Source organism: Ambystoma mexicanum, chromosome 6q (genome assembly GCF_040938575.1).
Source record: "Ambystoma mexicanum isolate Mex_15411 chromosome 6q, UKY_AmexF1_1, whole genome shotgun sequence".
Lineage (NCBI taxonomy): Eukaryota > Metazoa > Chordata > Amphibia > Caudata > Ambystomatidae > Ambystoma > Ambystoma mexicanum.
In genome coordinates, this window is record NC_090937.1 from 1,083,411,293 (window position 1) to 1,083,438,499 (window position 27,207).

Consider the following 27,207-nt stretch of genomic DNA (forward strand, 5'->3'; position numbering starts at 1 on the left):
GTTCCTTGAGGGGTATGTGCCTAGCCAGTTCTTTCATCCATGTTTGCCGCAATCTTTCCCAGGAGGCAGCACAGGACACATCCATAGACCTCATTCTTAAGAACGTTAATACCATGCGAGACAGCGAGTCAAACATATTACAGGCCTTCGGTATAGCTCTCATTGGCCCATTTAACATTCCTTGTCTATGTGTCAGAAGAGACTCCAGCTCAGCATACCTCTTTAATTCCCTCCTCCCTAAACCAAAACAAATTCTAAGAGAGTGAAAAGGAACCATCTGCTCATCATTCCAAACATCACAAATTCTTAAAATTCCTTGTTATTCAACTTCGTCTGCACAGAGTCTTATTCTCAATTTGCAGCCCTGGGTTATACCACAGAGAGTCTCCATAATGATTCTATAAATTCTTGCCACAGCCTACAATCCATGAAACAAGTGTATCTCTAGTTGCCTCAGTAGTGGGTAATTTAATAGCTAGCTTGGCGCATCTTCCCCATGGAATATACATCACGTAAAGGATATGGTGAAAATCTAGCTTTTTCTATAAAAATCCAAAGCGGCATGCAATCCTCTCAGCAAAATAAAATGCAGACTTCTTCAATAGCAACCCCCTGTGATAATGTTCTAGATTAGGGTATCCAAAACCCCCCTTGCGCACTGTAGGCACTAAAATGTATCGTGGGATCCAAGGTCTCTTTCCCTCTTCCCTTAGAAAATTCTGAAAAACTATCAATTATCAATACCTGAGCACCTTCTTTGGAAATGTCAGAGGGAGAGACTGAATAATGTAAAGATTCTTAGGTAAAAGCACCATCTTAATTGTGTTAATCATTGCCCAAATAATAAGCATCAGGCATTAACAATTTACTATATTAAATTCAACTATCCTCTTGGGCTCTCAAACAAGATGGACTCCCAAGTACTTTACACTCATATCTGCCCATTGACAATTCCACGCAGTCAAGTCTCCACGTGGGCGAGAGGTATCAAGGGGAAAGACCACTGATTTCTCCCAATTAATTTTGTGGCCTGATAAAAGACCTACCTCCTGAAACGTACTTCTTAAGCTCCCCACTCCCCTTCTTTTGGATTGGCCAGAATCAGTCATATTATCCGCATAACACAGAACTTTAATTTACCTATCTCCTACCCTTATGCCTCGAAGACCCGTGATCCTGTCTGATATAAGCACTAGGGTCTCCAGTGCCAGGTTAAAGAGAAAGGGTGAAAGTTGACATCCCTGCCTGGTACCTGTAGACAAGGGGAAGGGATGCCACCCATACCCTGGCACAAATTGATGAATGCAAAGCTCCAACTGCCCTCAAAGTACTTCCAAACCCCATATTAATTCATGTATAATCTAGGAATTTCCAATTAACACGACCAAATGCTTTTTCTGCATCCATAAAAATCAATAGAATCTTTTCCACCTCTTCGAGTGTCCCAAGATGTCTAAAATGGTTCTCATGTGATCATAGCCGTGCCGCTTCCGCATAAACTCGACCTGAGATTGGTCAATCAAACCACCAATATACTTGTTCAATCTATGTCATGATCTCTGCTTCCAAAAGGTCAGGGTTTTCCCAACTCCCTTGGAAGCAGATCCATAACCCAGGTTCCGAGTGCCAACCAGTCCCAATTGGGACCTTTTGGACCCAGTCCTGGCGCCAGTGGCACCAGGCTCATAAATATGCCCAGTCCCAGCGCTGGAAGCGCCGGGCTCATAATGCTTGGGTGGACTTACCTTCAGCAGACCATGCTGCTTACTTGCCTGCCAGTTGAGCCTCTGATCCTCTTCTGTTTGGAACTACTTTTCCTGTTGGGTGGGGCTGGAGCCACTCCCTAGATTCAGAACACTGGAACTCTTCTGGAAGGCAGGAACTCTTTTCTTACCAGGAACTCTTTTCTTACTTAGGCGTGGCTGTGGAAGGAGACACCTAAGCACTACAGGAGGCTATTTAAACCACACCCGGTGGATGAATCTTGCTTTGCGTTATTCTGCAACCTCTGCAGCAGAACGCTCATCGTGTCTTCTGCATCCGGTCCTGGGCCTAAGGAAAAAGGCTTACCATCCTGAATCCAGTCTTCAGCAACACCTATAAAGACAAGAAAGAACAGGTTAGCATTCCGACATCTGAAAGGCAAAGGCTTACCATCCTGAATCCAGTCTTCAGCAACACCTATAAAGACAAGAAAGAAAGAACAGGTTAGCATTCCGGCATCTGAAAGGCAAAGGCTTACCTACTCTTCGTGCGCTCCGGAGGTCTTCACACTGCATTCCGGCATCTGAAAGACAAAAGTTTACCAACTCTTCGCACGCTCCGGAGGCCTTCGGCGCTGCATCCCACATCTGAAAGACAAAACAAGGTGCGTTTAAAGACATTGGGGAACTTTAATACTCACGTGCCATTACTCCTTTCCACATCTAATCCAGTGGGTATTCCGGCACCCTGCAGCCGCTCCGAACTTGTACCTGCAAAATAAAAAGACAGTTAGAGCGCATAGTGAAGCAGGCAACAAGCGCTTACTTACGTGCTTCCAGGCGCTTCTATTCATCACACGGGCTCCATCTTCAACTCACTTCAGCCCGTCATCCGCCATCGCCGGAACCCTGCAAAACAAGAGACATCATTACTAAAGACTTTAAAGACATTTGAATGACTCGAAACTTACCGTTCGTGCAGTAAACGACGGACAGCAGTCCTCTGAAGTCAAGAGGCCTGCGCTACCTATCCAGTGAAGAAACTGGTTACAGCACCCTGCCCCGAGGCAGATGGAGAGCTCGGCATTCACTTACCTAAGGTGAGAGCGTTAACCTTTGGGGGTCTACAGGAGAGGAGAAGAGGAAAGAGATAGGGACACCCCAATAACCCCAGTTAATTAACCCCATATTTTCTATCTGCAGACATCTTACTCTACACGTCAGGCATACAGTGCACAGAGGTCCAGCCCAAAGAGCCAACCGGGTGCTACACATCACCTTTGAAGATACGGTAGTCGCCCAGTCAAGACCGGCGCATCTGCGAGAATCAGGTGAGCGTTACAGAACGCAAAGCCTACCGCAAAACTCTCGCCCAGGCGCTATGGAAACCTCGGATACTGACCCCCTAGCCCGGTTACTTGGGGAACTAAGGGCAGAAGTGCATGCAGCTCGTCAGGAAACGAATGCTCTAAGAAGGGAACTAATTATTTCCAAGGAGAGAACAGACAATCTTGCTAGACAAGTGCTAAAGTCACAAGCCGGACAGACCCCGTTACCCGCATCAGGGGCAAATCTTCCTTCAACATCCTCTTTGAATCCAGTGCAGATCAACCTACCTGGGAACGTACCTCTGGCTCCGCCCGAACGATTTTCTGGTGACCCAAAGAGGTTTGCAGTATTTATCAATCAGTGCCGGTTGCACTTCTTATGCCGGCCAGCAGCCTTTCCAACTGATCAAGCAAAAGTAGCTTTTGTACTTTCGTACCTTAGTGGCTATGCGGCAGACTGGTCGATCCCTCTAGTTAATCAAGATGATCCGGTTCTCCATGATTTTCAAGCCTTTCAGCTTAGTATGGAAAAACTGTTCGCAAGACATTCACAGGGGCAGGCCTTGGACAATGAGCTTCTTTCGTTGCGACAGGGAAAATCAAGACCTTTTGGCTTATATTGCATCTTTCAATAGACTAATAGTGGAAACTCAATGGCCTGAGGACAAAAGGATTACGCTGTTTTATAGAGGTCTACGTGGAGAGCTCAAAGACGTTTTAGCCCAAGTAGTGAATCCCCCACAAGACTGTTCGGATTATATAGACTTGGTCGTTCAAATAGATCACAGGCTGCAGAACAGGAAGGCCGATCATTCCAAGTTTGATGCTCGAGTATTTTCCAAACCGCCAACTCCTTCCAAAGGAGTAGACTCCGGGCAACCCATGCAAATAGGGGGTCTGAAAGGTCCTCTAACACAAAGGGAGCGGGAAAGGAGGAAACAGTTGCAATTATGCCTATATTGCGGAAACTCAGGGCACTTTCTTCGAGACTGTCCGGTGAAACCTGCCAAGAAGGCAGTAGGAGCTGCAGTTACCAAAGTTACAAACTCTGAGCAGGGAAACGACCTCGCCCGACAAGAATAGAGGTCCTCTTGCCAAGCGTGAAAACCAGTTCCGTGACCTCGCATTTCGTGATACCTATGGTCCTCATTAGCCCTGATAATCCGGATCGATTACATGCAATTGAAGCTTACGTCGACAGCGGTGCCATCGGCAATTATGTTGATCATGAAATGGTTTTGAGGATGAATCTAACTCTTTGTCCCAAGGCTGTAAAGGACGTCATTACTACGGTGGATGGTACGGAGATAGCCTCCGGGCCAGTAACGCATACCACTCAAGAGGTGACGCTAGTAAGTCAAGAGGGACACCATGAGAAGATCGTGTTCGATGTGATCAAGGCCCCTCAGTTTCAGATTATTCTAGGAATACCTTGGTTAGAGAAACACAATCCTCTGATCGATTGGCGATCAAGAACGGTCCAGTTTCCAGAATGTGTCTCTACTTGTCACCCTCCACCTGGTGTTGCACTGGCCGCAATTTCTTCAGAGACTCCCCAGTTTCCTCCCGAATACCTAGAATACCAAGATGTTTTCCGGAAGGATCAGGCTAACTCTCTACCTCCTCATAGGTCTTATGACTGCCAGATAGACCTGATACCTGGATCTACTCCTCCTTGTAGTAGAATTTATGCCCTCACCGAGCCTGAGAACCTTCACCTTCGACAATACCTGGATCAATACCTGGCAAATGGGTTTATTCGTCCTTCCAAGTCCCCTGCTTCTTCAGCTTTGTTCTTCGTTCCAAAAAAGGAAGGAGACCTTAGAACTTGTATCGATTATCGCTCCCTGAACCAGATCACCGTTAAGAATAGATATCCGTTACCTTTGATCCCTGAACTCCTGGACCAAGTCAGAAAAGCATGCATATATACAAAGCTGGATCTTAGAGGAGCTTACCACTTGGTACGAGTAAAAGAGGGCGATGAATGGAAGACGGCCTTCCGCACCAAGTATGGGCTATTTGAATATCAGGTCATGCCCTTCGGACTTTGCAATGCCCCGGCCACCTTTCAATATTTTATGAACGATGTCCTCAGAGAGCTCATAGATGTATGTGTTGTTGTTTACATTGACGACATCCTCGTTTATTCTTCATCGGAATCTGAACATCGGAAACACGTGAAAATGGTCCTCGAAAGATTGCGTCAACACAAACTTTTCGCTAAGTTGGAAAAATGTGTTTTCAACGTGACTGAAGTTGAATTCTTGGGATTCATATTATCACCTGGCGGAGTGCGTATGGATTCAAAGAAGGTCGATGCAGTTCTCAAATGGCCATCACCATCCTCCGTAAAAGGTGTGCAAAGCATGTTAGGCTTCGCTAACTTTTACCGCAGGTTTATCCCCGAATTCTCTCGAATAGTCCAGCCCATCACTGCCTTGTTAAAGAAAAACAAACGTTTTGAATGGTCTACCGAGGCGGAACAAGCTTTCCAGGATTTGAAGACTAAATTTATCTCTGCACCAATCTTAAAACACCCTCGCCCCGAACTCCCCTACATCGTGGAAACTGATGCTTCAAGCCTTGCCATGGGGGCAGTTCTATCACAAAAGGACCCGGTAACCAATCAGTTGCATCCCGTGGCATTTTGGTCCCGCAAATTCTCGCCTCCTGAAATCAATTACACGATTACTGACAAGGAACTTCTGGCTATCAAGTCTGCCTTTAAGGCTTGGCGGCATTATCTGCTGGGGGCCCGACACACCGTTACTGTGATTACGGATCACCGAAACCTGCAATATTTGAAGACCGCAAAAGCCCAATCCTCTAGACAACTCCGTTGGGCATTATTCTTTGCCGAGTTTGACTTCATAATTACCTATCGACCTGGTACAAAGAACGGTAAAGCTGATGCCCTTTCTCGGATGGGAGTGGAAGAACACTTGATCAACCCTAAACCTGTACCAATCATTCCCGAACAAAGAATTCTGGGTGTAATGGCCACAGAATCCATAGAGGAAGTTAAGGATAAAGCCAGGCAACTTGTAACTCCAGCAGACATACAGAATTGGCATCTGCAGGGAAAGGACTTTGCAGTAAAGGACAACTTATTGTATTTCCAAGAACGATTATACCTACCCAGCACAGATTTACAGAAAAAAGTAATCTCTTGTTATCACGACTCTTTAATGGAAGGTCATCCCGGTATAGCCAAGACCTCAGAAAAGATCAAGCGCTACTTCTGGTGGCCGTCTTGGAAAAAAGATATCAGAGACTTTATAATGTCCTGTGGAGTATGCGCCCAAAACAAGAGTCAAAAGGAAAGACCAGCAGGCCTCTTACGCCCTATTGACATCCCACCTCGCCCTTGGCATACGCTTTCTATGGACTTCATCACCGATCTACCTCCATGCTCCGGATACAATACGATTCTAGTAATCGTGGACTTATTCTCCAAGATGGCGCATTTCATTCCGCTCAAAGGCTTGCCAACAGCAGCAACTCTGGCCCGAGAATTTCTCGAAAACATCGTCCGACTGCACGGTTTTCCTTCGGTTCTAATTTCGGATCGAGGTAGTCAATTTATTTCTCATTTTTGGCGAAGTTGCTGTCGGTCGGCCCAAATTGATGTGAGACTATCGACCAGTCACCACCCTCAGACTGACGGACAAACCGAGAGGACCAATCAAACTCTGGAACAGTATTTACGCTGCATGCTGCAACAAACTGAAAAAACTTGGAAAGATATCCTTTGGATAGCCGAGTATGCCTACAATAACTCTGTCCATTCGGGAACTGGGAAAACCCCGTTTTTTCTTTTGTACGGCAGTCACCCTCGAACCTCTGAGTTGGATCCCCTCCAAGATCTTGAAACACCAGCAGTAGACTACCTGCATTCTACAATCACCCAAGCCTTTAAGGAAGCTGTTTCTCACCTTCAAAGGGCTAAAGAACAATACAAGAAAGGAGCAGATCAACATCGGAAGGAAGCCCCTCAATATCAAGTAGGGGATCAAGTCTGGTTATCCACCAAATATCTATCTCTAAAAGGGCCACGCACATTCAACCCAAGATACCTTGGTCCCTATTCCATCACTACCATAGTAAACCCAGTAGCGGTCAAGTTGGACTTGCCCCCGCACATGAAGATACATCCGGTCTTCCACGTCTCTCTATTAAAACCCGTGCAACCTCAAACCTGACTAACCAAATCTCCAAAACCTATCCTAGTGGATGGAGAACTCGAGTTTGAAGTCAAAAGCATTCTGGACTCCAAGATCTCCAAATCTAAACTATTCTACCTAATTGACTGGAAAGGCTACGGCCCCCAAGAGAGATCCTGGGAACCTGCTGAATATGTCCACGCTCCTCGCCTAATCAAAAGATTTCACCGAACATTTCCTGACAAGCCAAAACCCCCGGAGAAGCCCGGTTTGGGAGGGGCCTTGAGGGGGGGTACTGTCATGATCTCTGCTTCCAAAAGGTCAGGGTTTTCCCAACTCCCTTGGAAGCAGATCCATAACCCAGGTTCCGAGTGCCAACCAGTCCCAATTGGGACCTTTTGGACCCAGTCCTGGCGCCAGTGGCACCAGGCTCATAAATATGCCCAGTCCCAGCGCTGGAAGCGCCGGGCTCATAATGCTTGGGTGGACTTACCTTCAGCAGACCATGCTGCTTACTTGCCTGCCAGTTGAGCCTCTGATCCTCTTCTGTTTGGAACTACTTTTCCTGTTGGGTGGGGCTGGAGCCACTCCCTAGATTCAGAACACTGGAACTCTTCTGGAAGGCAGGAACTCTTTTCTTACCAGGAACTCTTTTCTTACTTAGGCGTGGCTGTGGAAGGAGACACCTAAGCACTACAGGAGGCTATTTAAACCACACCCGGTGGATGAATCTTGCTTTGCGTTATTCTGCAACCTCTGCAGCAGAACGCTCATCGTGTCTTCTGCATCCGGTCCTGGGCCTAAGGAAAAAGGCTTACCATCCTGAATCCAGTCTTCAGCAACACCTATAAAGACAAGAAAGAACAGGTTAGCATTCCGGCATCTGAAAGGCAAAGGCTTACCATCCTGAATCCAGTCTTCTGCAACACCTATAAAGACAAGAAAGAACAGGTTAGCATTCCGGCATCTGAAAGGCAAAGGCTTACCTACTCTTCGTGCGCTCCGGAGGTCTTCACACTGCATTCCGGCATCTGAAAGACAAAAGTTTACCAACTCTTCGCACGCTCCGGAGGCCTTCGGCGCTGCATCCCGCATCTGAAAGACAAAACAAGGTGCGTTTAAAGACATTGGGGAACTTTAATACTCACGTGCCATTACTCCTTTCCACATCTAATCCAGTGGGTATTCCGGCACCCTGCAGCCGCTCCGAACTCGTACCTGCAAAATAAAAAGACAGTTAGAGCGCATAGTGAAGCAGGCAACAAGCGCTTACTTACGTGCTTCCAGGCGCTTCTATTCATCACACGGGCTCCATCTTCAACTCACTTCAGCCCGTCATCCGCCATCGCCGGAACCCTGCAAAACAAGAGACATCATTACTAAAGACTTTAAAGACATTTGAATGACTCGAAACTTACCGTTCGTGCAGTAAACGACGGACAGCAGTCCTCTGAAGTCAAGAGGCCTGCGCTACCTATCCAGTGAAGAAACTGGTTACAGCACCCTGCCCCGAGGCAGATGGAGAGCTCGGCATTCACTTACCTAAGGTGAGAGCGTTAACCTTTGGGGGTCTACAGGAGAGGAGAAGAGGAAAGAGATAGGGACACCCCAATAACCCCAGTTAATTAACCCCATATTTTCTATCTGCAGACATCTTACTCTACACGTCAGGCATACAGTGCACAGAGGTCCAGCCCAAAGAGCCAACCGGGTGCTACACATCACCTTTGAAGATACGGTAGTCGCCCAGTCAAGACCGGCGCCTCTGCGAGAATCAGGTGAGCGTTACAATCTATTAGTTAGGACCCTGGTAAAGATTTCAAAATCTACATTAAGTAATGAGATCGGCCTGTAGTTACTGCGCTTTGAATGGTCCCTGCCTGGTTTTGGAATCCGGCTAATAACTGCTTCCCTCATGGATGGGCATAGAGAACCTTCCATCAAAAAACGGTTATATATCCCACATAAGAATGGAGTCGATTGAGGACCAAAAGCTATTTGAAATTCAACTGGTAAACCATCCAAACCCAGAGATGTACCTGTGTTAAGCTGGTCAATGGCAAGTTGGATCTCCACCTCACCAATCTGTTGATCAAGGGCTGCTGCATTCTCTGCAGTCAATTTTGGCATTTCAGTTTTACTAAAGAAATCCTCCAAATTCGACCTTGATGGAAATTGAGATTCAGTGTACAAAGACGTATAAAAGCTCTACGTCACCAAGCTCATTCACAACTCTTTGAATGTACCACCTCTCCACCAGGCCTTTTAACCTTTTAGCCTCCTTTATCCCCTTCCTCCCAGGTTTTCTGTTTCATATACAACAATCCTTTCTCCGCCTGTAGATCCTTTTCGCATTTCTCCAAGCTTCTCTTGCTCTGTCCATCCTTGCCTTGTCCTCCATATTTTTTGATAGCTGATATTTCCGTTGTAACTCACCAAGGTCACTCTCCAAACGTTACAGCTCTCCAACCCACTATGCAATCCCTACACCAATGCCATTGAATGTTCCTCAGCTGCCTCGTAGTAGCCCAGATGGAGGCATTATATGACAATCCACTCCTAGATAACTGGTTGATCTGTGGATTTCCTTTTCAGCAGGATCTCTCTGACACCAGGTTGTCTTGAGCAACAACCACAGTTCGAGTATTGTAGTAAACAAGACCAAAATGTTCCTGAAGTAACCTTAGAAACTGCAATCCTCCATGGTAGTCCTGAACACGAGAAGGGACAAGAGTTGCCTTCTGACAACCAATATTGTAATGGCTACTAATGACAGCATGCCACATCTTCAGTTTCACTCATAAAGCACACCATGGCTGTCTGTACCAGAGAGATTTTGCCCTCATGCCTTCTGGCCTCTGGCATACAGTGTCCCAATGTAATTTGGCTTTCCAGGGTTGAAATAAACGTTTATTGAAGTGGGATCAAGTTAATGAACCATATGTCAAGTAGAATCGGACCCTAGTGGTGTTCTTAAAGATAAAATGATATGTGGTTAAGTGCAGTGTTTTCAATGTAGAGTTTGATACCTCATCTGATATCCTGAAAGGCTCATCATACGAATAAAGACACAGTAATGCTGGTCTCAATGGAATAAAGAAGAGCTAATTAATGAATGAAGAGTACATCCTGCTCTTTTGAAATGCCAATGCTTGGCTCAGAGGGGGAATGGGGGTGGGCCCCAGAAACCTAGAAACTGCACCCATTCCAATAATGCCAACTAAAAAGCTTTTTTTCCTAGGTCAGCATTTGAGACTTAAAAGTATGCTTGCCAACGTGGGCAAATAATACCATTTAATAGACTGGTACTTTGAAAAGACTGTTGCATGATTTGTGTGGACAGATTAAAATGTGAAGCATTAGCTTCAAGAATACAATTTCCAATTCCCACAAATGTGTGCATTTGTCTATTGCTAACTGCACATACTAATGACAGCCAAGTGCTGATCTTTGCCTTTGTTGTTTGGATGACAATGGTTTATTGTAGAAGTAAAAAATTGCTTTAGTGGTTTATAGAAAATATGAATGAGTTGACAGATCTTAGGTACTCCAGATGTATGGTCAGTAGACTAGCCCCTCTGACTCAGAACCTTCCTTACCACGTGGTGGAAGAACTTGTTTTGCAAACCTCTAACCATACGCTTCCCTGGCTGAATAAACCTGATTCAGGGCTCCCCAAAGATAACCTGATTTTTTTTGCATTTCTACTTTCTAATGCGATCTTGGTCAGTGTATTTTAATGTGAATAATCTAGCATTTTAAACATACTTAAGCTTTCTAGTGTTTGAGGCTGACTTTTAGATGTGTCCCTTGAGACTGTATTTTGATAATCTAGAGGATTCCATAGGCTGAGAACAGTGCATGTATCACCACCACCACACTGTGTTATGTGTTCTATGTATTATTCTAGTAGCCAGCGATGTTCACCCATTCAAAAGCGGTCATGTGTGTTTATAGCATGCTCTGAGCATTAACTAACAGATTTTTTAAATGCTATTTATCAAGAAATTTTGCAACAGAGGCAGTGAAAAATCACATAGATGAATTGCCCATTGGTAATTGATTAAATGTAAATTAAGAAACAATGGAAATGTTTGCAATAAAAATATATATTTAAAAAATAATCTTTTTTTATTTTAATATATTTGATTTGTGTAATGATTTGATTGTAATTTATCATGGGTGCTATATTGTAATAGAGATGATATTCAACGTATTATGAAGTTTCCTTCTCATAAGTTACAGCACATCTTTTTTCTACTCTGAGACTTTAAAACCTTGTAGTATATCCTTCTTCATATAATATGTTCATAGTGTTTTTGAATTCAATAGAAATCTCATCTTTTATATATATTTTAGATTTTTAATTGTTTTTTCTGGTTAATGTTATAAGATTCTGACATGACATGTTTTTTGTTTTAGGACGAGCTTCAAGGACCTGGTGGAATTCAAAGTAGAGGATACTTTTTGTTCAGGGTATGGTTTCAACATATTTGTATTTGTCAAGTTATTGCAACAGTAAATGTCTTTTACTGTATGAGAAAGGTAAACTTAATCATATCACTTTAGTTAGATTTGTTTATTCTCTATGGTATGATTCTGCAAGAAATGTTTCACACACACTTGTGGTTATCAAATATGTATTTATTTTGACATCTAGTATTCTCATCCTTCTAACGTAAAGAAGTTATGTTTCCAGCTTAAAGACTGTATGAAAGTAAATCAAACTTTTTAAAGGATTTTATCTGGGCTGGTATTTAATATTACAGTATTTCAGAAAAACCTATGATTCTCAAAATTTGAAATGTATTTGATTTGTGTCTACCAGTCAATGTTAGCAAGGGTTGTGCTGTTTCAAATACTTTAATTAAAAATACATGTCTGTGGATATGTATTAGTTTCATTGAATGTAATAATGAGACAAACACTGTCAAACAGATAAGGTAAAAGTTAGGAAGAAAAATACAATGAAGTGGCTAGTAGAAAAGCAAAATGTGATCACTTTTCAATGTCTAGTTTTCACAAATATAGGATTTTTTTTAAAACATTTTTATCAGCATTCAGTTTATTTGCAAACTTTTGCTATGTCATTCCATCCTTAGCCATTTAAAAATCAACCAAGTTAGACACCCTGCCCGCTCCGAAAACAGTCAAGAGGTAAAAGCAAGACGGGCGGAAAGGTAGTGCCCCTTAGAGAAAAATAAGATGTCCTTTAAACAATTTGAAAAGTTGTCCCCGATAACTCCAATCATATTCTATACCCCGTAGTTCAACTTATTCAGTTTCATCTCTGGTTGTGTGGTCCTAGGAGCAATCTGCCTTCACACAACCTCTACCAAGTTCTCATTTTGAGTTTTATTGTGTGAGTTTCCCTTTATTTTTTTGGTTAAAGATGAACTCTAGAAATGTCACCAAGAGTCTTGTTAAGGTCCAGTATGATCCTCCATAAAGACATTCCCACCATGCTTCTGCATCTAATCCAAAAGATTTCACCATGTGGTCATGCAAGTAGAGAGTTCTCTCAGATCTTAACTCAAGACAAAAAAGAATCAAGTGCCTGAGAGATTCTTGCTGTGATTTACATAATCGGCATCTGTTGTTTCCCTCCATGCCACCGTATCTAAACAGGATGACCTTAGTGTGTAGGATGTTCAGTCGAAATCTCAAGAACATATCCCTATATTTTGAACGAGAACATTTCTTCAAATACCGAGGGGTAATGTTCAATTGTCCCATAATTAATTTGGATAGGGTGTGTAGCTTAGAGTTCGATCTTTTTGCTTCTGTTGCAGACCAGTCTGCCGCCCACAGTGCTCCATTGGCCAGTAACGGATTTCTGCAAAGGATATCAATTGTCTTTCCTAGATCTTTTAGAATGTTTAGGCAACTGTCTCTCCAAAGGTTGAACACCCAGTCTTTCATGCCATCTTCTTTCATCTTTATGATAAGAAGCTGTGGCTGGCAATCCAAGGAGCGTAATTTTCTAAAGGTAGACAGGGCTCTCCAGACGATACAGACATGCAGAGACAGCAGACCCAGCTCATGTCTCAGGATTGCCAATGGCAGGGCCTTTGGCAGTCTTAGGATCTTGTCACGACCCTCACCCACAACCCCCTCTGGCAAACCCATTGGCCAGGTGGAGTCAGTACTCGGGCCTCTAGAGCCTGGCATCCTCTTCAAAAGCCCTCATGGGGCCAGTCCTGGCACCTATGGAGCCAGGCTCATACACCATGAAAAACAATGTGCTTGGGAACTACTTTATTGTATTGTCAGTCAACATGGAGGCATCCACATAGCTTGGTTCCTAAGAACCAAGCTATGCGGTCTAGTGTTTTGGGTGTGGCAGCCTTGGGACTACTTTACCTGGACTATTTTGTTGGGGCTATTTAAACCACACCCGAACAAGACAACACGCTTTGCGTTACTTTGCAGCTTGCAACGTGATGCTCACCGTGTCCAGCTATTCCCTTGAACCTCAGAGAAGCAGAACCTGCAAGGAGACAAAAGGAACATCATTAGCAGCAGCATCTTACCTGCAGTCTTCATCTTTAAACACTCGCAGCTACTGAGAACAGCTTCCTCGAATCTGCACGCCTCCCGAACAGAACGACCTGAAGGAGGAAGATAGAGGCAACATTAAAACAAGCAGTAGAGACATTTACAAATTACAAACTGCTCAAAAGGCTTACATGGCTGGTCGCCTCTCGGCTGGCACCACTCCGGACATTCCACTCGCGCTAAAGAACACCGCGACCTACAAGGAAGGAAAACACAGGTTAGCAAAGGCAAGACTTCGCAGCGCTGCGCATAGCGCTTACTTACCGCATCATAGCACTCTTAATGCGCCATCATTTACCAGCGGGGCTCAACCAAGCCAGTTTGCGGTGCTGAAGCTCCGCATACCTAAGGGAGAAAAAAGAGACATTTTAAACAAAGAAAGGCATGCAGGATAGCAACAAAACTAAAGAACATCAATACCTGAACAATATCAAATGGGCCGGCGTCAGTGAAGTAACTGGACCGCACTCGCCCATGAAAGACAACGCGCCCCTGTAAAGAAGGCAGGACGGAGAGCATGCCTAATTCTACCACAAGGTGAGGAGAGGGCGCCAGAGGGACTGAAATCATATGGGGGTGGAGGGAGGATACTTACCCCAGTCGGTCAGTCTTGAACACAGTTCTCCTGTATTTTCAGACAGAACCTTCCCCGCAGACCACATCAGGGCAAAGCTGAGAAGCATACTAGTGAGTAACCCGGCTGGGTGGCGTCCCTGTGAATACCAGGTGAGCATAACAGATCTGCTGCCAGTAACTGCCCTCCAATTTGTCCCAAACTACGCTGGGGATTCCCAAACACGCCTCTGCCGCATATGTCAATGTGGGAACTACTTTCTGGTTGTAGAAGGCAATAACTCGTAATAGGGCGAATTTCCCATATTTTCTCCCTATTATTGTACCATGGGCTGTCAGTTGTTTGATTTTTACCTGCCTGGTAAGTAGCCAGGGTTTCTCCCAGCAATTTGAGCTGATTGTTATCCCCACATATTTTATTTCAGGCATAGATCTTATTTTGTTTGAGCCCAACAACCATGAAAATGGTTTCTTATTTCTTGATTTTAGGTTTCCCATCGTCAGGATTTCTGTTTTTCTCAGTTAATTTTCATACCGTTCTGGTATACATAGTTTTGTAGAGCTTCCAGAAGGGAGTCTTATCCAACAGGACTAAATCGTCGGCGTATAGCAGCCAACCAGCCGATATTCCATACATTTTCGGTGGACAAGACTTTGGTGGGTCGAGGATCTCTTTCAAGACCGAGGCAAACATATTGTATCGAATGGGTGCCAAAAGGCAGCCCTGTTTGAGTCCTTTTACAGTTTTATCTCTCTACTGAGGTTTCCATCCTGGTCTAGCTTAATCTGCATCACTGTTTCGGTATAAGTTGCTTTAATAGCCACCAGTTGATCTATTGGGCAGCTCATTGATGTCATTTTAAACCATAAACGGTTTCTGTTGATGCAGACGAATGCGGTCTCCATATCAATACAGGCAATATTTGTTTCCCTTCTCCTTCTTTGTCTTCATCTTAAGTAGGCTAATAGGGAAGAGGTTCAGATCAAAATTTACCTGACTGACAAAGTCAGTTTGCCTTGGGTCGTAAGCTTTAATTTCCGAAACCCATTCTTTTAGGTGCTTGAGCAGGACACCCGCAAAGATCTTTCCCAGAACATCCAACAGAGCAATTGGTCAATAGTTTTTTGGGAGGAGGAGCCAGTATAAGCTTTGCCTATCGTCCGACACATGGTCCCTCCGTTTGACGTCCTTCAGAACCCAGACCGCACTGTTCTTAATCACCTGCAGGTGGTTGATCTCGGATAGTGGGGTCCGAATGAGCAAACTACAGCAGTAATGTATCTTTGAGCCAATTTAGGCTCTTGCGATTGTGTTGTTTTGTGGGAGGCCAGAGGTGAGATAATAGCTTGAGGTAGTAGGTGCATGACGAGACCAAGTTACTCACTTGAGACTTCATATTTAGGTTCTGGTCTAACGTCATGCCCAAGGTTTTCACTTTTTTACCGGCAATCTGTGATATTAAAACAGTTAAAAATGGGGCCTAGCATAGTCAGTTCATTATTTGTTCCCCCCAACATGAGTTCAGTTTTTTCATTATTTAATGCTAGACCAATCAGGACCATCCAATTTTGCATAGAATCGTATACCTTATTAATCTGAGATTCATCTAAACTGTGTGATCCTGTTAGTGGTATGACGCATTGTGTATCGTCCGCATAATTAGCAAATGTGGTACCTTTTTGTTCTAGCATATCAAAGAAGGGAACTATGGAGATGTTGTACAGACAAGTGGACCCCGTATGCTAATATTACTGAGTCGGCCTCTGTTTCTCCACTGGCTAACCCGCCCTGCCTTTCGCTCAAAAAAGAAGTAATCCATTGAGCGGCTTGATCTGAGAAGGAGCTGACGTTTTTCAGCCTATTGATCAGGATGGTGTGATTCACCAAATCAAACACCACCAGGAGATCATGGATCATAAGAAGCGAGACCTCTCCGATATCCATGGCTTTAATAATTTTGATTTCAGATCTAGGAGGGCCATCTGCGTCCTGTGAAACTGCCTGAATCTAGATTGACACTTGTTCAGAAACTGATGACTGTTTCAAGTGTACTGCAATTTGATTATAGACCACCCTGTCAAGGATCTTCAGGAGGAAAGGGGTGTTAGTAATTTGTCTGTAATTTGTTGGTATTTGTGGGCACAGGTCTGGCTTTTTAAGAAGAGGAGTAATCCAGGCTCTCTAGCCCTTCGGTGATAAGGTTGTTTGCAAATGAGGCATTCACATATTTAGTGAGTGCTGGAATTATCAGGGAGGTGGACTCTTTAATAATCATGGAGGAGCAAGGATCCCCCTTGCAGCTGGTAGTTTCTAGCTGTTTAATAACCTTAGCTAATTCCACTTCTGTAATTGGTGAAATTTTGAATTTCACCTGTGGATGAGCTCTGTTAGTGGACAGCCCTATGGACTATATCTGTTGGTGTATTGATGGTGAGCTTTTCTATCTCCATACTTTCTGCTAATGTATCCATCATAGCCTTTTGAATTAATGAACACCATGCCTTATCCTTCACCAGTGGGTCCCTGTTGGGTCCCTTGGGGTATTCCTGCTCTCTTAATATCTTGAATAGTTCTCTGCTACCTGAGGTAGCAATTACTATTCTATCATTGAATAGTTCTTTTTCTTTTTTGGACAGCAGAATTGCATTTTTATAGACCCTCGCAGCCTCTTTATATCGTTCCAGGCCTTGTGTGCACTGTTTCTTCGTCCAGGCGTTTGTTTTTGTTTGTTTTTAGCTCTTGGATTTCGGCATTGAACCACCTATTATTCTTAGGTTCTTCAGAACAGAATTTTCTTCTTTAGTTGAGCTAAAGTTTCTGAGGTTTCATTTAAAGAGTTAAGAAAGGACTTTGTTATTGCTTGCTTGTTTGTTATAGTCTGCTTCCAGAATCTCAGCGGTTAGTGTGGATAACCAAGGTTTTAGTGTGTCTGATGTCTGATGTGAGATTCTTAAAATTCCTTACAAAAAATTCTAGAGTTCTAGCTGGTTTGGATTTTTTCGGGTAACATTCTGTGATGATCTGGAAGTATATGAAGGAATGGTCCGACCAGGGACATGGCAAGACTTCCAAAGCAAAAGTTTTCACATTATGACTGGCTACCCAGTCCAATGTAGGACCTTTCACGTGTGTAGCTGTTTTGACCACTTGATGGAACCCTAGGGAGCTTGGTGCGTTCTCCAGCATATTTGCTGTGTCGTGTGAGGAAATGCAAAGGCAGTAGTTGAGGTTGCTCATTAATAGAAATTTTGTATTTGGTTTGAGCAAGGGTAATAAACAATTCCAAAGATGGTCTGGGAAATCAAGTCCTGTGTATCCCGGATGTGAGCTGCAACTTCGATGGCGTGTTTGATTAGTGACCTAGTGTTTAGCAACATTAGATTTACAGGCCGATTCATGGAATAATTAGCGCGGCGCAAGTGGGCAAAAACGTGCGAATCGCAGTGGAATAGCGAAAATCGCAGTGCAAGTGCGAAAATCGCACGAAAAGCAGCGCACGTCGATTCATGGAAGTCCGTGCGCGAGAAAACCAGCGGATGTGCGATAAAAAGTGCGCCGCGCACGTTGGTGCACAGGCCATCTAACAGCGTGCGCCAGGTCACAGCGAAAATCGCACAGGCCACAGCGAAATTCGCACATAGCACGGCGCACGCAACAAAAGTAGGCGGAACACGGGCGTAACACTCGGAATGGGGAACAACTTGCAAAAACGTGGGCGTCACGGGGGAAGTACAGGGCACAAGTGCGCGGAACGCCCACACGCTCGCCTACAACACGTATTCATGGAATAGAATAGGGCAAAAAAGCGCACGCTCAAACCAGCGCACGGGCACAAACACGACCGCCACAAGAAAGCAGGCGGTAGCGTCTCTGCGGCTGTAAGAAATGTGCGCCAACAAATAGCACCCATATACTGCCATGATGAATGTCCTATACTGTGGCCCTCCAGGACAAATGACGTGCAAAGGGGTACCCACAAACACGGACACGCTGACAAAAAATACATGTGCGTGTATACCGGGGTGCGCGGGAAGTCTCACACGCGATTTGGCCGGGTACGTGGATTTCAGGGGTGCGCGGGAAGTTCCACACGCGATTCCATCAGGGTAGGTGTATTTCAGGGGTGCGCGGGAAGTTCCACACGCGATTCCATCAGGGTAGGTGTATTTCAGGGGTGCGCGGGAAGTCCCACACGCGATTACAGCAGGGTACGTGTATTTCAGGGGTGCGCGGGAAGTCTCACACGCGATTTGGCCGGGTACGTGGATTTCAGGGGTGCGCGGGAAGTTCCACACGCGAATCCATCAGGGTAGGTGTATTTCACGGGTGCGCGGGAAGTTCCACACGCGATTCCATCAGGGTAGGTGTATTTCAGGGGTGCGCGGGAAGTCCCACACGCGATTACAGCAGGGTACGTGTATTTCAGGGGTGCGCGGGAAGTTCCACACGCGAATAGCCTGGGCGCGTGTATTTCAGGGGTGCGCGGGAAGTTCCACACGCGAATAGCCTGGGCGTGTGTATTTCAGGGGTGTGCGTGAAGTTTAACACGCGATTACAGCAGGGTACGTGTATTTCAGGGGTGCGCGGGAAGTTCCACACGCGAATAGCCTGGGCGCGTGTATTTCAGGGGTGCGCGGGAAGTTCCACACGCGAATAGCCTGGGCGCGTGTATTTCAGGGGTGCGCGGGAAGTTCAACACGCGATTTCAGCAGGGTACGTGTATTTCAGGGGTGCGCGGGAAGTTCCACACGCGAATAGCCTGGGCGCGTGTATTTCAGGGGTGCGCGGGAAGTTCCACACGCGAATAGCCTGGGCGCGTGTATTTCAGCGGTGCGCGTGAAGTTTAACACGCGATTACAGCAGGGTACGTGTATTTCAGTGGTGCGCGGGAAGTTCCACACACGAATAGCCTGGGCGCGTGTATTTCAGGGGTGCGCGGGAAGTTCCACACGCGAATAGCCTGGGCGCGTGTATTTCAGGGGTGCGCGGGAAGTTCAACACGCGATTTCAGCAGGGTACGTGTATTTCAGGGGTGCGCGGGAAGTTCCACACGCGAATAGCCTGGGCGCGTGTATTTCAGGGGTGCGCGGGAAGTTCAACACGCGATTTCAACAGGTTACGTGTATTTCAGGGGTGCGCGGGAATTATCACACGCGATTTGGCTTGGTACGTGTATTACAGGGGTGCGTGGGAAGTTACACACGCGATTATGCTGGGTGGGTCCTCACAGGTGTGTTCCCTGTACACCCTCGACGGCCCCTGCAGGCAGCCCACAAAACAGGGGACTACCCTGCACACCTGCTCATGTCTCCCACCACCCCCACCCCCCACCATCCAGGGGCACCCTCCACCAGGCCCCCACTCATGTCTCCCACCACCCCCACCCCCCAGCAGTGCAGGGGCAGCCCCCACCAGGCCCCCACTCATGTCCCCTATCACCCCCACCCCCCCCGCCACCAGGGGCACCCTCCACCAGGCCCCCACCCATGTCTCCCACCAGCCCCACCCCCCAGCAGTGCAGGGGCAGCCTCCACCAGGCCCCCACTCATGTCCCCTATCACCCCCACCGCCACCAGGGGCACCCTCCACCAGGCCCCCACCCATGTCTCCCACCACCCCCACCCCCCAGCAGTGCAGGGGCAGCCTCCACCAGGCCCCCACTCATGTCTCCCACCACCCCCACTCCCCAGCAGTGCAGGGGCAGCCTCCACCAGGCCCCCACTCATGTCTCCCACCACCCCCACCCCCCAGCAGTGCAGGGGCAGCCCCCACCAGGCCCCCACTCATGTCCCCTATCACCCCCCCCCATGTCTCCCACCACCCCCACCCCCCAGCAGTGCAGGGGCAGCCTCCACCAGGCCCCCACTCATGTCCCCTATCAAAACCCCACCCGCCCCGCCACCAGGGGCACCCTCCACCAGGCCCCCACCCATGTCTCCCACCACCCCCACCCCCCAGCAGTGCAGGGGCAGCCTCCACCAGGCCCCCACTCATGTCTCCCACCACCCCCACCCCCCAGCAGTGCAGGGGCAGCCTCCACCAGGCCCCCACTCATGTCTCCCACCACCCCCACCCCCCAGCAGTGCAGGGGCAGCCTCCACCAGGCCCCCACTCATGTCTCCCACCACCCCCACCCCCCACCATCCAGGGGCAGCCTCCACCAGGCCCCCACTCATGTCTCTCACCACCCCCACCCCCCTGCCACCATGGGCACCCTCCACCAGGCCCCCACTCATGTCTCCCACCACCCCCAGCCCCCAGCAGTGCAGGGGCAGCCTCCACCAGGCCCCCACTCATGTCTCCCACCACCCCCACCCCCCAGCAGTGCAGGGGCATCCTCCACCAGGCCCCCACCCATGTCTCCCACCACCCCCACCCCCCAGCAGTGCAGGGGCAGCCCCCACTCATGTCTCCACCACCCCCACCCCCCAGCAGTGCAGGGGCAGCCTCCACCAGGCCCCCACTCATGTCTCCCACCACCCCCACCCCCCAGCAGTGCAGGGGCAGCCTCCACCAGGCCCCCACTCATGTCTCCCACCACCCCCACCCCCCAGCAGTGCAGGGGCAGCCTCCACCAGGCCCCCACTCATGTCTCCCACCACCCCCACCCCCCACCATCCAGGGGCAGCCTCCACCAGGCCCCCACCCATGTCCCCTATCACCCCCACCCCCCAGCAGTGCAGGGGCACCCTCCACCAGGCCCCCACTCATGTCCCCTATCACCCCCACCCCCCAGCAGTGCAGGGGCACCCTTCACAAGGCCCCCACCCATGTCTCCCACCACCCCCACCCCCCAGCAGTGCAGGGGCATCCTCCACCAGGCCCCCACCCATGTCTCCCACCACCCCCACCCCCCAGCAGTGCAGGGGCAGCCTCCACCAGGCCCCCACTCATGTCTCCCACCACCCCCACCCCCCACCATCCAGGGGCAGCCTCCACCAGGCCCCCACTCATGTCTCCCACCACCCCCACCCCCCTGCCACCATGGGCACCCTCCACCAGGCCCCCACTCATGTCTCCCACCACCCCCACCCCCCTGCCACCATGGGCACCCTCCACCAGGCCCCCACTCATGTCTCCCACCACCCCCACCCCCCTGCCACCATGGGCACCCTCCACCAGGCCCCCACTCATGTCTCACCACCCCCACCCCCCAGCAGTGCAGGGGCAGCCCCCACCAGGCCCCCACTCATGTCCCCTATCACCCCCACCCCCCCGCCACCAGGGGCACCCTCCACCAGGCCCCCACCCATGTCTCCCACCACCCCCACCCCCCAGCAGTGCAGGAGCAGCCTCCACCAGGCCCCCACCCATGTCTCCCACCACCCCCACCCCCCAGCAGTGCAGGGGCATCCTCCACCAGGCCCCCACCCATGTCACCCCCACCCCCCAGCCACCAGGGGCAGCCTCCACCAGGCCCCCACCCATGTCTCCCACCACCCCCACCCCCCAGCAGTGCAGGGGCATCCTCCACCAGGCCCCCACCCATGTCACCCACCACCCCCACCCCCCAGCAGTGCAGGGGCATCCTCCACCAGGCCCCCACCCATGTCCCCTATCACCCCCACCCCCCAGCAGTGCAGGGGCACCCTCCACCAGGCCCCCACTCATGTCCCCTATCACCCCCACCCCCCAGCAGTGCAGGGGCACCCTTCACAAGGCCCCCACCCATGTCTCCCACCACCCCCACCCCCCAGCAGTGCAGGGGCATCCTCCACCAGGCCCCCACCCATGTCTCCCACCACCCCCACCCCCCAGCAGTGCAGGGGCAGCCTCCACCAGGCCCCCACTCATGTCTCCCACCACCCCCACCCCCCACCATCCAGGGGCAGCCTCCACCAGGCCCCCACTCATGTCTCCCACCACCCCCACCCCCCTGCCACCATGGGCACCCTCCACCAGGCCCCCACTCATGTCTCCCACCACCCCCACCCCCCTGCCACCATGGGCACCCTCCACCAGGCCCCCACTCATGTCTCACCACCCCCACCCCCCAGCAGTGCAGGGGCAGCCTCCACCAGGCCCCCACCCATGTCTCCCACCACCCCCACCCCCAGCAGTGCAGGGGCAGCCTCCACCAGGCCCCCACTCATGTTTCCCACCACCCCCACCCCCCAGCAGTGCAGGGGCATCCTCCACCAGGCCCCCACCCATGTCACCCACCACCCCCACCCCCCAGCAGTGCAGGGGCATCCTCCACCAGGCCCCCACCCATGTCACCCACCACCCCCACCCCCCAGCCACCAGGGGCAGCCTCCACCAGGCACCCACACATGTCCCCCTGCCCCCAGGTCCTGACGATACTCAATCATGGCAGTAATGGGCAGCATACCCAGCACAAACACCCAGGCAAGGATTGCATCCACCCACATAGTGAATGCAATTACATGATACAACCCCAATGGCAAGTCTGTAAATGAACACATGTCCGTCACACACACATACACAATGGGTGCAAGTGAATGTCAAAACCCATATCATGACATGTATGAAACCAATGAGAAAATACCACAAGTGAAAGTTAAAAAAACATGTATTAAAGATGAAAAATAAGTAAACAAATCAAACATACAACAATGGGGATAACTAAATAAATGGTCCATGTCCGAGAACAAATGTAAAAATAAAAAAAACAAAGTAATCCAAAAACAAATGTCGTCCAAAGCAATATCATGTGGAAGGAAAATAATGAAAAACCATTTCCTCATGGTGAACACAATAATTAATAAAAAAAATGTTTCTTCAAAAAGCAAACTATATACACGAATATTCCAGGGTCCATGAGCCCAACACCATAAATGAAACCTACTACTACCTAATGAAAAAAATATATACAAAAAAGTGGCCATTGTCCGAGCGGTCCAAAAAAATAAAAATAAAGAAAGGAAACCTAACACTAACTAACTAAATAACTATATACAAAGGCAGCGGGCAAGTCCTGCGGCTCACTCGGTGATGTTGCTGGCCAGGGCATCATCGAACTCCATGTCGATGTCCTGGAGGCGGGACTCTGTCCTGGCCCCGAGGTCTCGCAGGGATAACCCCATGTCCAGCTCAAACTCCCTACGAGCTTCCTCGAGGCACTCAGCCCGCCTCAACGCCCGACGCATGGAGAACTCCGCCCTGACCATGGTGAGCCGCTCCTCTTCCGCCCGCTGCCGCTCCGCACCTATCCGCTGGACCAACTGCTCCCACACGGAAGACACCACCATCCCAGGGTTGCCCTGCCCTCCGGCCGATGCCTGCCCCTCTGATCTTGATGGCCCCGAGCCATGATGCCTCCCACGTCGAGCCTGCTGCTGCCTCCGACGCCACTGCCTCTGCCAGCACGACGGCATCCAGGCTGATGGAAACCACCGACGCCGTCGTGCACGTGCCCTGCCCGATGATGCTGTCACATCTTCCATCTGCTGGGGTGCAGTTGCTGTGTTGTCCACCCCTGCTGGACCTCCGACTCCCAACTGTGGCAGGGATGGGATCCCCACCGAGCTGGCTGCATTGGTCGGGGCAGGTCCACAGGGGGCCCTGGTGGCATCTGGGCCGGAAGACGGCAAGGAGAACGACTGGTGTATAGCCTGCACAGAGGAGGAGAGGGCCGCCAGATTGGCCAACACATGCAGGAAACCCCCGAACATGGCCGATCCCAATTGGGCCACGTCGGCACGGTGCACTTCGTGATGACGTGCATGCTCCTCCTGGGAAGCACGCACGGCATCACGAATCACAGCCGCGCGCATCGCGACCCCAATCAGGACCTTCTCCACACGGCCAGGGGTTCCCACGTCCGCAGGTGGAGGGGAGTCAGGTGACATGGACATCCCCTCTACCTGCGGACGGGCCTGGGACGGGGCATCCCTGCTGGTGCATGGTGGTGCACTCACAGGGTCAGGGACAGCGACATGCACAGGCCCCTCCACGGTGACCTGTGCTGCCTCCTGCCCCTGGCCCTGGATTGCACCACTTGCAGCAGCAGGGATGCCCCCACCAGGCCCCATGTGTGCCCCAGTGGCGGCCTCCTCCTCCTCTGTGCAAACCACCAACCTGGATGGCTCCTCACCGTCTCCCACCGTAGCAGGCCCCTGTGGGGGCTCACCCACCCCTTCCGCTGCAGCCGTGGGGGCATCCCCGCCGCCTTGCTCCACAGCGCCGTCTCTGCCCTCTTCTTCACTAGCCGCTGCGTAGAAGGAGACAAAGAACACAAGCATCAGGGCACTGTACAATGGTCCCCTAGACAGGAAGCAATAGCAGATGAGCACCACTGTCAAAGTACACTTCCATCATGTCCCTCCACAACACATGGGTCAGTCCAGGCAAAACACACACAGTAACAGGCATGGTACATGCCATGGACATTTCCATGCAGGTCCATTGGACTCTTGAAACATTCAATGATATGTAACTCACATGCATCATGGCTCATGCTTATCACATGCACACACTTCACCTCAGTCACATCCATCTGGCCCCAAACACACCAAACACAGCGGATACAAGGGTAGTTTTGCTGCTTCACTGAATCTGTGCATTGTCACACACATGTGTCATGCATCCATGGCATGCACAAGTCACAGACACGCAGGTCAGGCACACAGACATGGCTACCATATATGTACCTGGCATCAGCCCCCATCCCTCACCCCCACCCATGTCCAGGTACAGAGACTGGCATGCTCTCATGTTCAAAATCTGCATAGGGCTCCCCATGCGGCATTTGAACACGTGCAACAACCATGTGGGTCACACATCACTGGTCGCACATGCATTACCATGATGTCCCTGCATACATACATGCATACATGGCCTATGGCACACATACAGGCAAGTATCATAGAACCAGCACACCGCAACATGCCCTGTCTCACACAGTAATGCTTGGACACTTACCGCTCAACTCCAGACGGGCCTCCCTCTCAAGGATCTGGGCGTGGAGCGCTGGGCGAACGCGTTCCAGGACCCTCATCTGGATGGAACTCATGCGGCCCCGGCCCCCCTCCACAAGGCGCCGGGCCTTCACAAGGGTCCTGGACCTCAAGTCCTCCCAGCGCTTCTTGATCTTCAGGACGTTGCCGGTTGCCACCCCCTTCGCGTTGATGGCAACCACACAGTCGGCCCAGATCCTCTCCCGTCCTTCCTTGCTGGCACGGGACGATCCAAAGAGGGCATCATACTGCCCCAGGACATGCTCCACCAGGACACCAACTTCGGTGGCAGTGAAGCTGGTGCCCCTCTGCCCCTCTGGCCTGGGGTTGCCACTGGTGCCAGATGTGGAAGTGCCCGACATGGCAACCCCAGAGGCAGGTGTGGGTGGGCAACTGGGTCCTGGGGCTGGGCTGTGGAGCGATGCAATCCCAGTCGGGAGTCTTCAGTTCCAGCAGGGGTGGACACAGCAACTGGACCCCTGCAGATGGCTGATGTGCAGGCACCAAATGGCAGGGCACGGTGGCAGCAGGCAGGCAGGCAGCAGCAGATGGCACGTGGGAGGCTGCTCGGTGCACTGGGGGGCAGTAACTCGGCCTTCTGGGCAGGAGCGTGGTCTTCCGTGTGTTTTCGCGTGGCCAGCTTGATACGGAGTGATTTGGCACGTGAAAATCCTGCACGTCAGCGTGAAATCCGAGGAAAGGCCCTTAGCGCGTAAGCGCGTCAGCACGCATACGCGATTCTATTGGACCAGAGTCCCTCAGCGCGTAAGCGCGTCTGTGACGTGACCCGCACGGGTGTTCCCCACTCAGCACGTGATGACGGAGCACACGTGGAAATACTGCACGTCAGAGTGTCATCGCGTGTAATTGGACAAAAGTGCGCGTACACGCGATTGGCCTATGTACGTGTACTTCATGGGTGCGCGGGCACTTACACACGCAAGTACGTCAGCGCACCTGTATCCCGTGGTGTGTGGGAATTTCCACACGCTATTGGACTGGGAACTGGATTCCAGGGGTGCGCGGGTCACACGCTCGCCTAGAACACGCGCAAAGCATAAATTTGCGCACTTTAACAATAACAAGCTCAGACGCCAGGATGAACATACCGTTCCTAGCAGCAGTGGCAGTGGGCTACCAAAGGAGGAGGAGGAGGATAGTCAGGGCCAGAATATTCACACCCAGAACCAGCCTTTTCGGGCTGCCTGATGACCAGGTGTATGGGAGGTACAGGTTTCCACCACACATAATACTGGACCTGGTGAGTGAGTGGGAGGATGACCTCACATCACCCACCCTGTGCTCCCAAGCACTCAGCCCCCTGGAGAAGGTCCTCAATGTACTGCACTTCTTAGCCACTGGATCATTTCAGCGGACAAGTGCCATAGTGGGTGGGGTGTCACAGGCCACCCAGTCACGCTGCCTACACCAGGTCTTGAACATCATCACTGCACGCCCATCAGTCCGCAGGCACATATACCTGCCCAGAACACCTGCAGAAAGGCATGCTGCCGCCCTGGATTTTTACGGTGTGGCACGATTCCCCAAAGTGCTAGGTGCCATCGACTGCACCCATGTGGCTCTACGTCCCCCCAGGGCATCTGAGCACATCTATAGGAACCGCAAGCACTGGCATTCCATCAACGTGCAGGTAGCATGTAATGCCAAGGGAATCATCACCTCAGTATATGCCAACTATCCCGGGTCCACCCACGACAGCTTCATTTACCGAATGTCCACCCTAAGCCGGGACCTAGAAGCTGGGCGGCATGGCGATACATGGCTGCTTGGTGAGTATGTATGCCACTGCACATGCATGCATGTTGGATACTGAGCAAGGTCACAACCCCACCAATGATACCAATCACCACCTCCACAGGGGACAGTGCCTACCCTCTCAGCCCCCACATGATGACGCCAATTCGGAACCCCACCACGCCACCCGAGGTAAGATATAAC

At 49.9% G+C, this 27,207-nt stretch overlaps 1 protein-coding gene across 3 annotated transcripts in view; it reads left to right on the plus strand.

Annotated features, from left to right (window-relative positions):
- Window positions 1-27,207, plus strand: part of NMU (neuromedin U) — a 696,290-nt gene that overhangs the window by 518,755 nt on the left and 150,328 nt on the right. For all 3 annotated transcript variants that reach the window (XM_069631628.1, XM_069631629.1, XM_069631630.1), the window contains one exon: window positions 11,620-11,673. In XM_069631628.1, coding sequence (XP_069487729.1) covers window positions 11,620-11,673 — 54 coding nt within the window. The remainder of the gene's footprint in view (window positions 1-11,619; window positions 11,674-27,207) is intronic.